General features: G+C 51.0%; 1 protein-coding gene across 1 annotated transcript in view; it reads right to left on the bottom strand.

Annotated features, from left to right (window-relative positions):
• Positions 1-4,613: 4,613 nt before the first annotated feature.
• The window catches only part of POGZ (pogo transposable element derived with ZNF domain), a 28,353-nt gene continuing 20,451 nt past the window's right edge, over positions 4,614-12,515 (bottom strand). Inside the window, exons 13-17 of the mRNA XM_056853134.1 lie at positions 11,812-11,984; positions 10,829-10,969; positions 9,795-9,854; positions 8,910-9,083; positions 4,614-6,207 (exon numbers count right to left, since the gene is read on the bottom strand). Of these exons, the coding sequence (XP_056709112.1) occupies positions 4,635-6,207; positions 8,910-9,083; positions 9,795-9,854; positions 10,829-10,969; positions 11,812-11,984 (2,121 nt within the window). The 3' untranslated portion in view covers positions 4,614-4,634. The remainder of the gene's footprint in view (positions 6,208-8,909; positions 9,084-9,794; positions 9,855-10,828; positions 10,970-11,811; positions 11,985-12,515) is intronic.

Raw genomic sequence — 12,515 nt, forward strand, 5'->3', positions numbered from 1 at the left:
ACTCAGAGCCCTTTTTAATTCAACTAATATACTTCATTTATTGAAGGAAAACCATTTCTGGATCAGATAAAGAAAAGTGAAGTTTCCTGTCTATTCTAACTAATTAGGATGGAGGGAGATCCAGGACTTGCGTCCTTCCCTCATGGTGGCAAGATGGAGGATCAGGCCTGTTCACAAGGTTGGAAGAGGCCACAAGGGCCATCCAGTCCAACCCCCTGCCCTGCAGGATCCCACAATCAAAACACTTCTGACAGACGGCCATCCAGCCTCTGCTTGAAGACCTCCAAAGACGGGGACTAAACCACCCTCCGAGGCAGCGCATTCCACCGCCGAAAAGCCCTCACCGTCACAAAGTTCTTCCTAATGTTTAGGTGGAATCGCTTTTCTCTTAGTTTAAATCCATTACTCCGTGTCCTAGTCTCTGGAGCAACAGAGAACAAGCTAGTTCCCTCATCAACATGACATCCCTTCAAATATTTAAACATGGCTATCATGTCACCCCTTAACCTTCTCTTCTCCAGACTAAACAAGCTCCTTAAGTCTCTCCTCATAGGGCATGGATTCCAGACCTTTGACCATTCTGGTCGCTTTCCAACTTGTCAACATCCTTCTTCAATTGTGGAGCCCAAAACTGGGCACAGTATTCGAAGTAAGGTCTGACCATTGCAGAATACAGTGGTTAGTATTACTTCCTTTGATCTAGACACAATACTCCTATTGATGCAGCCCAGAATTGCATTGGCCTTCTTAGCCGCCATATCACATTGTTGACTCATGTTCAGTTTGTGGTCCACTAAGACTCCCAGATCTCTTTCACATGTGCTATTGTCAAGCCAACTATCTCCCATCCTGTACCCGTGCCTTATGTTGTTTCTGCCGAGGTGAAGCCCCTTACACTTCTCCCTATTGAAATCCATTTTATTGCATATGGCCCAACTCTCCAGTCTATCAAGGTCATTCTGAACTCTGACCCTGTCCTCTGGGGTATTAACTGTGTGTGAGAGGAGAGTGAAGACACAAGAAGGAAGTTTCCCTAAGAGTAGCAATCGGCATGTTAAAGGGATAGTTCAGAGCAGTAGAGAAAAGGATGTCCCTGTGTCTTGTCCCCTCTATCTCTCTGACTCACCAGTCAAGTCCCCCTCTGGTGTCTGAGGTAAGAGACAGCGTAAAGTCCTTCACTTCCAACACGGCCACCATCGAGGTGGCATGCATACGTGGAAGTACATTTCATTCACTGAAATGGGACTTGCTTCCAAGGAAAGATGCACGGGCCTTTGTTGCAACCAGCTCTAACACCCAGGTTTTTCACTGTTCAATACTGACCTGGGTCATGACTTCCAGTTATCTGACCTTCAGCAAATTCCCTAATTGGGGAGGGGTTGTGGCTCAGTGTTAGAGCATCTGCTTGGCATGTGGATGGTCCCAGGGCACCTTGGCCATCTTCTAGGCATGATGTATGGGTCACTGGGGGTGTGGGGTGTGTGAGAAAGTTTGTTATTTCCTGCATTGTGCATGGGGTTAGACTAGATGACCCTGGTGGTCTACCTTTCAAACCCCCCCAAGCTGAGTAGGTTTGCAACATGGCATCTCGTGGGGAGGGAGGGTCTGGCAGCTGTGCTATCCCCTGTGGCTTGGCAGCATGAGGGCAAAGCCTGAGGCCAGTGAGCTTTTTGTCATACCTTTAGTTGTTTGGAAAGGGAAGACCAAATGCGTAGGGCTTCGGCCATGACCAAGGAGATGTCACACAGCCAGGGTGATGTTACACTGTGCTCAAGCCAGTTGGCTTCCCAGTAAACGTCCTTGGGAGAAACCAATCTGATTGGATTGGACATCAGACTTAAAAGAGGGTCTCCGTTGCCTTGATCTGCCATTCCAAGAGAATTCCAGTTGAGTTCTGTCTCTATTAGGCAGGCACTTGAACCAGTTCATTACAAAGTCTCGGGTTGGAGCAGGCTCCCAGAAGCAAGCCAGATCCACGGAGAACCTCCAGAGGGCCCAGAAAGTTCTGAGATTCCACTCGCTTTGGCTGGATTCCCAGATCTCAGATCTGTTATGCTCTTCTTGACTCACAGAGGTCAAGTCAGACACATACCACATCCATTGCTGTCTCCCTGGGGATGATTCTCTGGGTGGGGATATACCTGGAGATTTTGGGGGTGGGGCCTGCGGAGGGCAGGGTTTGCGGAGGGGAAGGACTCAACTTAGAAAGAAGGTGGTTAAGGGGAGACATAATAGAGGTCTATAGAATTATGCATGGTATGGAAAGAGTGGACAAGGAGAAGCTTTTCTCCCTCATACTAGAACGCGGGGTTATCCACTGAAGCTAGGGTTGCCAACTCCAGGTTGTGAAATACCTGGAGATTTTGGGGGAGGAACCTGGGGAGGGCAGGATTTGGGGAGGGATCAAAGTGGGATATAATGCCATGGAGTCCACCCTCCAAAGCAGCCATTTTCTCCAGAGAAACGGATATCTGTTGTCTGGAGATAAGCTGTGATTCCTGGAGATTTCCAGGCCCCACGTGGAGGATGGCAAACCTGAGGCTGAAGAGTGGGAGATTCAGGACAGACACAAGGAAGTACTTCTTCACACAGTGAACAGTTAAATTGTGGAACTCCCTGCCCCAGGATGTGGTGATGGCCGCCAACTTGGAAGGCTTTAAAAGGGGAGCAGGTAAATTCATGGTGGTTATTAATTCATGGGGGCTATTAATGGCTACCAGTCATGACGGCCATCTACCCCCCCCCCCAGTAGCAGAGGCAGCATGCCTCTTTGTACCACTTAATGGGGAGAAGAAGAGTTGGTTTTTATATGCCGATTTTCTCTACCTTTTTAAGGAGAATCAAACTGGCTTACAGTCGCCTTCCCTTTCTCTCCCCACTACAGACCACTTGTGAGGTTGTTGGGGCTGAGAGAGTTCGGAGACAACTGTGACTAGCCAAAGGTCCCCCAGCTGGCTTCATGTGGAGGAGTGGGGAAACCAACCTGGTCCACCAGATTAGAGTCCGTCGCTCATGTGGAGGAGCGGGGACTCAAAACTTGGTTCTCATCAGGCTGGAGCACGGGCAGGAGGATGCTGTTGCGGTCTTCCTTATGGGCTTCCTAGAGGCAACTGGTCGACCACTGGGTGAACAGACTGCTGGAATTGATGGGCTGTTGGTCTGATCCAGCATTCTCTTTCTTATGTTCTCATGGGGCAAGCTCTTCTTGACAGCACCCGGAATACATTTTCTGCTGGAAATTCCCACCCAGTCTCTGTAATAAAAAAGCGCATTTATAAATCCATTTCCCTGGCTTTATTAAATGTTCCACATATGTACATTTCAAAGATGAACCATTTACAGGTTGGCCCCGCCCGATCTCCCGCTGCTCGCAAGTCACTGGGGGTGGGTGGGAGACGGTGGGTAAAGCGAGGTGCTTGAAACCTCAACAAAAACAAATGGAGCGGGGTGGGGGGGTCCCACTTTTTTGTCATGTCAAAACGTTTTCGTGTTTGTTTTTTTAGACCATAATACGTTACAGTTTTAAAAAAACTCAAACATGCAAACAGTAGAAAAGACATTTTCCTCTTTTTTTCTTTTTACGCTGGCAGTGGAAAATAAGAAAAGGAAGCTTTCCTCCATTGTGCATTGTCTCAGATGGATTTGATCGGAGCCACGGCCTCTGGGGAACGTAGTGTCTTGACGCCATAGGAGAAAGCAGGATGCAAATAGCTTACGGGTAGTTTTTAAAAGAGCGAGTTAGTAGTCCGGTATGGAATTAGCCTCCCCGATTGTCTCGCCCCGAAAGACTGGCGAGACGGGGGCTCGGTTTTTTTCTGTAGTATAACATTGTCAGCGAGTCCACTGAGCAGGTGACTTGACGGCTTCTCAGCTGGGGAAAGGCTGTTACGCCAATTATCGGGGAATTCCAGGTAACTTTCTACGAGTGCATCTTCAATCGACCCTTTGTTAAAAAGTACAGTACTACCAAGTCTAAAGATCCACTTGTTGGCTGGCAATAGAACAGGCGGGATTCATCCTCTCCCTCCTGCAAACAACGATGCACACATATAATTTGTTTTTGTTTTTCATTTAAAAAGGCAATCCCAAATGTCCGTGGGCAGTTCTAGAAAGTTCCATGTGTTATAGTAATTTTTTTTTAAGGAAAAAAAGTTACTTCAGAATCCTACTTCTCTGGGTCCAAGTGTTAAAGAAAAAAAAAATCGATGTTAAGACAAATTAAGACAAAAAAAGATATTTTTTTTAGAGATACTGATTCATTAGCTACATATTGGTTTTCCTTGTCTTCAAAAAAAGGTCACATTGATGATGTAGTATAATTAAAAACCTTTTTGCACAATATAAAAACAAAAAAACCCCAGAAACTATAATACAGTGAGGTAAAGAAAGATGCCAAAAAATATTCACCCACAATATATCTTCAGAAAATACCAATACAGTGATTTAAAAAAAAAAATTAAGCACAAAAAAAACCCCTTAGGAAATGAACAGCGTAAAATGGCTATCAGTCCGCTTGTTCACCTACGAAACTCCTACGCCCACGAATCCACAGGCAGCGAAAAGGGCCTCCCTCCAACGCGGAGTTAAAAACAAAGAAAAAGGAAAAAAACCCTCCTCCGGATCGGCCGGGCTCTTCAGATCTCCATCAGCTCCAAGTCCGCGTCCTCAAAGCCGTAGAAGGATTCCGTCTCGCTCTCCCCTTCAAAGAGCTGGTGGAGGATCTCGGGGTTGGCGGGGTCCTCGTGGGGGGCCCCGTCCTCCAGGTCAGCCTCGTCGCGGGGCTCCTGGCCGAGCTTCAGCTGCTCCTCAAGCGAGGCAATCAGCTCCTCCTGCATGTCGGCGTTGCGGGTGGGCGTGTTGGCCGTGCCGTCAGGGCCGGGCAGGACGCTGGCCACCAGGAAAGACTGCTGCACGAGCTCAGGGCAGTCGCCGATCACCTCGAGGGCCTCAGCCAGCCAGCACAAGACCAGCTGGAGGAGGATGTCCGAGTCGCAGGTGGCGTCCGCCATCTCCTTGGCCTGCTCCTTCCATTTTTTGTGCAAGAAATTTTTCACGGTCCTTTTGATGCAAACGTCCAAAGGCTGGATTTTGGAGTTGCAGCCAGCCGGGACAACGGCCGGCAGTGTGCCAGAGGAGCTCAGCATGGAGAGGACTTCTTCCGACAGGTGCGTCCGGTGGCAGTCCAGGACCAGCATGCCTTTGCCGTTCTGGCCCTCGATGTGCTTCCGCCACACTTTGGAGGACCACACCTCCATGATCTCGTCGTCGTGGTACCCGCTCTCCTTCGCCTCGAGGAAGATGGTCTCGGGCACGTTGGCGGCCTGCTCCATGCGGCCCCGGTAGAAGACGAGGGTGGGCAGGACGCTCCCGTCGGCCAGGATGGCCAGGATGATGTCGCACCAGGGCTCGCCCGTCCCCACCGTCTGCAGGGCGTTCTCCTTTCGGTCGTCGCTGGAGAGCACCTCCACGTCCAGGAAGAGGGAGATCTCGTCGATGGCCGCAATCAGGGAGAGTGGCAGGTCCTGGGTGTGGATCTGCCGCTGCACGAACTCGATGAAGCAGCTGGCGCTCTCCTCCACGTCTTTGGGGAGGGGGTGGGCGACGGCCCGGCGGTTGTGGGTGCTGAGGTTGTGCCGGAGCATGAAGCGCACTGCCCACTCGTAGGAGATCTTGAAGCCCCCCTCCAGGGACCGCCCAATCTTGGTGGCCTTCTGGAAGAGGGTCTCCTCGTTGACGGGCAGCTGCTGCTCGCGCTGCATCAAGACCCACTCCGCCAGCTTCTCCTCGGCCTCCAAGCTCAGGTACTTGCCCTCGGACAAGGAGGCCACGTTTTCCTCCTGGAAGGCCTGGAACCTCCTCAGCCAGCGCCGGATCCGCCTTGGGGGGTTCTTGAAGTGTTCGGCCGCCTGCTCTGTGTTGCAGCACAGAGCGAAGAGGACCACCCGGAGTTTTTTCAAGGAAAGCTGCTCCTTCTTGCTGACAGGTTCAGGCGTCTCCTTCGCGGGCTGCTCCTCCCCTTGGTCTTCTTCCACATTTAAGCACTCTTCCTCGGGGGCGGGCGGCGGCTCCTGGACGACCTCGGGCCCCTCCTTGGATGCTGCCTCGTTCTTCTCTTCCTCCGGCGAAGGAGATGGCGTGTTCACGGTCGCAACTTCGCTTGGGGAGTAAGTAGGAGCTGGCGCCTTCACGCCTCCATCGAAAGGCTGGCTGTGCCTTTAAGGGAAGAAAAAGAAAAGAGAGAGATCAGAAGCCTCCTTGAGAAGAAGAAAAGTTGGTTTTTATACCCTGTTTTTCTCTACCTTTTAAGGAGACTCAAAGCGGCTTACAATCACCTTCCCTTCCTCTCCCCCACAACAGACACCTTGTGAGGTAGGTGAGGCTGAGAGTTCAGACAGAACTGCGACTGGCGCAAGGTCATCCAGCAGGCTTCATGTGGAGGAGTGGGGAATCGAACCCGGTTCTCCAGATTAGAGACTGCCGCTCATGTGGAGGAGTGAGAATCGAACCCAGCTCTCCAGATCAGAGTCTGCTGCCATGTGGAGGAGCAGAGTATCAAACCCGGTTCTCCAGGTTAAAGTCCACCCCACCGCTCATGGGGAGGAGTGGGGAATCAAACCCAGTTCTCCAGGTTAGAGTCCACTCCTCCTAACCGCTACACCACGCTGGCTCTTTAGAAAGAAAAAAGAAAAATTCTGCACATGGGATGGGAGGCAGGCAACAAAATCCACCAGTTGAGTAACCGTGAAGGATTTACCTTGGAAGTGAAGTCCAGGTAGTACCTGTTTAAAAGAGAGAGAAACAGGAAGTTAGGCTTACTAGAGGAAATACAGGGTCGGGATGCTGGTTTACCCCTGGCTTCCCATGCACTTAAAGAAATTGACAATTCCACACCAGCTGGACTCAGCAGAGGACTTCCAGATGGGGAGGCTCTCCGTCACCAGCTGCCACACTCTGGGTTGGATCCCGCAGAGTGTTCAGCTGCCCTCAGATGAATTTTAAACAGGAAATGAGAACCTCCCCCCCCCCCATTGGACCCTTCCCTCCCAGGCCCTGGCTTGTGGCCTGACGCAGCATCAGAAATGGGGGACAGAGAGAAGAGGAAGGAAGGACAAAGGCAGGTGTGACAGGTACGAAGGGAAGAACTTCTGGGGTGCCTTCCCAATGAGGAAAGGCTGAAGAGTTGGAGACTTTTCAATTTAGAAAAGAGACGACTAAGTGGGTGGGGGGACATGACAGAGGTTTATAAAATTATGTGCGGGGTGGAAAGAGTAGAGGAGGAGGAGGAGGAGAGTTGAATTTAATACCCCGACTTTCTCTACCAAAAGGAGTCTCAGAGCAGTCAAAGCAGCAAAAATATGTTCCTTTTTTGGAAACACAGAGCTATAAAAGAAGAGTTGGGTTTTATATGCCGACTTGCTCTACCGCTTAAAGAAGACTCAAACTAGCTTACAATCTCCTTCCCTTCCTCTCCCCACAACAGACACCTTGTGAGGTAGGTGGGGCTGAGAGAGTTCGGAGAGAACTGTGACTAGCCCAAGGTCTCCCAACAGGTTTCATGTGGAGGAGTGGGGAATCGAACCCGATTCTCCAGATTAGAGTTCCACACTCTTAACCAGTACACCATGCTGGTTTTTCTCCCTCTCCCAAAATACTAGAACTCGAGGGTATCCAATGCAGCTGATGGGCAGTAGAGTCAGGAGGGGCAGAAGGAAATACTGCTTTGCACAACAAGTGAATAAAATGTGGCGTTCGCTGCCAGAGGATGTTGTGACGGCCACAGGCACTGATCTCTTTAAAAGGGAATTAGGTAGATTCATGAGGGAGAGAGAGGTCTATCAGCAGAGACTAGGCCATGGGGACTAAAGGGAACCTCCATGTTCAGAGGCAGTCAGCCTCTGAATCCCAGAGCCAGGAGGCAACATCAGGGGAAGGCCATGGCCTCTATGCCCTGGTGTTGGACCTCCAGAGGAACTGGTTGGCCACTGTGTGAGACAGGACGCTGCTCCAGATGTCTGATTCACACAAAAAAAATACAACCTATGCTGGAAAGCAAATCTGAAATCCAAAACCCAGCACAAAGGCCAACCGATTGTATATATTGAAAACAACAACCACGTGAGTCACAACGTAATTAACATGGGAATGCTATATACAATCAGACCCACAGACAAAATATATAACTCTTAAAGAGTCACGCTCCAATGTATCAAGCCCCCCAGAGTCTGATAGTAAATAAAAGACGTAGTTGTTGGCGTGATTATTGAGCCGTGGGTGTTATAAAACATACAAAGCAAAACGATTCAACATTGTTGATAGTTGTTTATTATAATCAGACACTGTATGTTTTATAACACCCACGGCTCAATAATCACGCCAGCAACTACGTCTTTTATTTACTATCAGACTCTGGGGGGGCTTGATACATTGGAGCGTGACTCTCTAGATGTCTGATCCAGCAGGGCTCTTCTGATGTTCTTATCAGGGGAAGGCCTCGACCACTCTGCCCTGCTGCTGGCCCTCCAGAGGAACTGGTTGGCTGCTGTGTGAGGTGGGATGCTGGACTGGTTGGTCTGATCCAGCAGGGCTCTTCTGATATTCTTACGAAGGCGTCAGCCTCTATGCCCAGTTGTTGGACCTCCAGAGGAATCGACTGGTCACTGTGTGAGACAGGATGCTGGACTAGATGGACCACCAGTCTGATCCAACGGGGCTCTTCTTATGTTCTTATGACAAGGTGTGTGTGGGGGGTCTATGAGGGTGTGGGATGGAAGCCAGGAAGAGCTACAAACCACGCTTGAAATAAAAGGAGGTCTTCTTGCCCTCCTTTTCCTATTCCCCTCCTGCAGAAGGTGAGGGACTGGGAGGAAGGGACATTTTCTGGCTCGCTTGTACCGCTTGGTTGCACGAGCGCCGGGAGAAGATGCTGCAGGAAGAGCCAGGCAGGCGACAGCGGCCCCCTCCAGCCCTTACCTCGGAGCACAACGTTGCTGAATTCGTGAGAGGGGTTGAAGACCAGGTGCTTGGCCATCGCATCGCCTTCGGATGTCGCGAAGAGGCAGGCAGAGCAGGCCAGCCGCACCCCACTAGGAGAGGGAAGAGAAAAGGGGGGGCCTGCTTGAGAGGGGGCCAGGCTTGGTGCCAGGAAACGCAACCACCCCCCACCCAAACTCCTCCCCGCGGAAGAAGAGCGACCCACTAACTCCACACCTGGCCCCAGCTGCCAGCTGACAGATCCTGCCACAGCGGGATACGTTGAACCCTTTTTGCGTTTCTTTGGGCGCTTCCTAGTATTCCCATAAGTCACTTCAGCTATTTATTTATTTACAGCTTTCGCCAGAACATAGGAAACAATTACAATCTTAAAAAGGATTTTTAAAGGGTAGATATCAAATCTGAAAGTATCTCCATAGCTTAAAAGAAATATATTAAAATGATAAAACAGTTGCAATAAAAACGTTATTAAAAATTTTAACCAAAGAGTTAATTGTGACCAACAGACACCCTGTGATGTAGGTGGGGCTGAGAGAGCTGTGACTAGCCGAGGGTCACCCAGCTGGCTTCATGTGGAGGAGTGGGGAAACCAACCCAGTTCACCAGATTAGCGTCTGCCACTCATGTGGTGGAGTGGGGAATCAAACCCCGTTCTCCAGATCAGAGTCCACCACTCCAAACCACCACTCTTAACCACTACACCATGCTACACCAGTTTGCACACGTGCGACAAAGAAAAGGCCAAACCGCAAGGCAGGGCCTGCTGGGGAGGCAGCAACTCATTTGGAAGGATTGCCCCTTACCAGACGGTGTAGTTTTTGAACAAGGCCAAATACTTCGGACTCTTGCGAGGAACGTGGTTGCTGTTTCGAAGGACAAAGCACAAAACAAAGGCAGAAGGTGAGCGTCGCGATGGACTCATGGAACCTGGTCCTGCATTGAGCAGGGGGTTGGACGAGAGACGGCCCGTGCAGCCCCTTCCAACTCAATGATTCTTTGATTCTAACTATCTGGCTGGACCCTGCTCACAGCCTATCGACACTCTCCCGTCCGGCTCCAAGTCAAGACCGGGCATCCCTGCCGGCTCCGGTCATGCCCAAAGAGCAGGCTCTCTTCCCTCTCCGACTCCTAGAAGAGACTGGCAGCTCCACCATGCAGAAGGATGGACGAGAGGCTGGCTGCTGGGTGCCTGGAGAATTTTTCGCTAGACCCCGCACCTCTGGGGCTACTAGTCAGAGGGAACGGGAGGAACAGGTTGAGTATCCCTTATCCGGACATCCAATATCCAGACTGGACCTTTTTTTGAAGAAGAAGAGTCTGTTTTTCTATGCTGACTTTCTCTACCACTTAAGGAAGAATCAAACCGGCTTACAATCACCTTCCCCTCACCACAACAGACACCCTGTGAGGAAGGCTGGGGCTGAGAGAGCTGTGCCCAAGGTCACCCAGCTGCCTTCTTGTGAAGGAGTGGGGAAACGAATCCAGTTCACCAGATTAGCCTCCACTGCTCATGTGGAGGAGTGGGGGATCAAACCCGGTTCTCCAGATCAGAGTCCACCGCTCCAAACCTCCGCTCTTAACCACTACACCACGCTGGCTCTCTAGCTTCTGCCTGTCTTGGAGGAAAGAGTCAGCCACCCTGGGAAATATTCAGCTGCCATCCCTGAGTTCTGAGCTCTCAGCTTTTGTGGTCCACTCGTCCCCAAGCATTTCTTCGCAATCGTAATTTGCACTTTCTAACTGCCAAGATCCTCAGTGAATCCGGCGCTCGGGACGACCCGTCCTGGCAGCACTGGTGGCTTGCACCCGGGTCTGTCTTTGTCTCGCGCCAGCTTACTTGATCATGTGGTTGGCGTAGGCGCGTGAGCAGCAGGTACTGTAGCGGCACAGGGAGCAGTGGACGTAGGTGGGGAAGTGGTTGGGGAAATCTGGGATTTCGAAGCTGCATTCCAGGCACGTCTGTCTGCCGAGGACACTCCTGTGGACACAAAGAGATGGCCGCGTCAGGGGCCGGACAGCAAAATGGCTCAATCACCTTCCTTTCCCCTCCCCACAACAGACACCCTGTGAGGTAGCTGGGGCTGAGAGAGCTCTAAGAGAGTGGTGACTAGCCCAAGGTCACCCAGCTGGCTTCATGTGGAGGAGCAGGGAAACAAATCCTGTTCACCAGATTAGCTTCTGCCGCTCAGTGGTAGAGCATCTGCTTGGCATGCAGAAGGTCACAGGTTCAATCCCCGGCAACTTCAGTTAAAGGGACTAGGCAGGTAGGTGATGTGAAAAACCTCCGCTGAGACTCTGGAGAGCTGCTGCCGGCCTGAGTAGACAATACTGACTTTGATGGACCAAGGGTCTGATTCAGTATAAGACAGCTTCATGTGTTCACATGTAGGAGTGGGGAATCAAACCCAATTCTCCAGATCAGAGTCCACCATTCCAAACCACTGCTCTTAACCACTACACCACGCTGGCTCGCCATGCTGGTTTACTCTGATCGGCAGCAGCTTTCCAAGGTGGAGATCTTTCCCATCACTTTCTGCTCGACCTTTTAAAACGGGAGATGCTGGGGGCTGACTGGATCCGTGGCCTTCTACATTCAAAGAGGGGTTGTTACCGCTGAACCACTCCCCTCCCCATTTGCGTGGCTTGCCTACCAGCTAGAACACGACCCCACTATTTCAGAGTAATCTCCACCCCAAGGAAGAACGGACAGGAGAAAACTGAGCCATTTGACACATCCCGCAACATTCCCCCCGCAAGGGCAAAACATTATTTCTTTAAAAAAACACTATTTTAGCCTGAAACTTGGTAAGAAGTTCTGACATTTTCCTGACGGCTTTCTTCTGGATGTTCCTCTGGAACGGCGGGTACGGGAAGTTGGGCTGAGGGTCCGAAGAAGCCGACATCAAGCCGGTGTCTGGCATGAGGCCTGAGGGCACGTCATTGGACGAGAGGGGCACTGTCCGGGGCTGACCTCTGGATGCCCGAATGGTCACCTGCAGCCGAGCGTGAAAGGGAGAGATGAAATAAAAGCGTGCACGGCTCTTCCCAGCAGAAGGAAAGGAGCCCTGCAAAAAAATCCAACGCCTTAGATTTTGGCTCAAGTCACCAGCGGTCTAGAGGGCAGAGTCTACAGTGGCTACGTGAGATCGGTCCTGTTTAGTACTTGGGTGGGAGACCACCAAGGAAGTCCAGGGTTGCTATGCAGAGGCAGGTAATGGCAAACCGCCTTTGAACATCTCTCGCCTTGAACATCTTATTGCAAGGTTCTGACCAGAGGTCTCATTTGGGAATGTTTTACTTTGCCATTCCTCACCTCAGGTTACAGGGGTGGATTAAGAGAGGGTAGAAATGAACATGCTCTGACCTGGATGGCCCCGGCTAGCCCAATCTTGTCAGATCTCAGAAGCTAAGCAGGGTCGGCCCTGGTTAGTACTTGGATTGGAGACCGCCAAGGAATAGCAAGGTTGCTAAGCAGAGGCAGGCAATGGCAAACCACCTCTATTAGTCCCTTGCCTTGAAAAGCC

The sequence above is a fragment of the Euleptes europaea genome, chromosome 7 (genome assembly GCF_029931775.1).
Source record: "Euleptes europaea isolate rEulEur1 chromosome 7, rEulEur1.hap1, whole genome shotgun sequence".
Lineage (NCBI taxonomy): Eukaryota > Metazoa > Chordata > Lepidosauria > Squamata > Sphaerodactylidae > Euleptes > Euleptes europaea.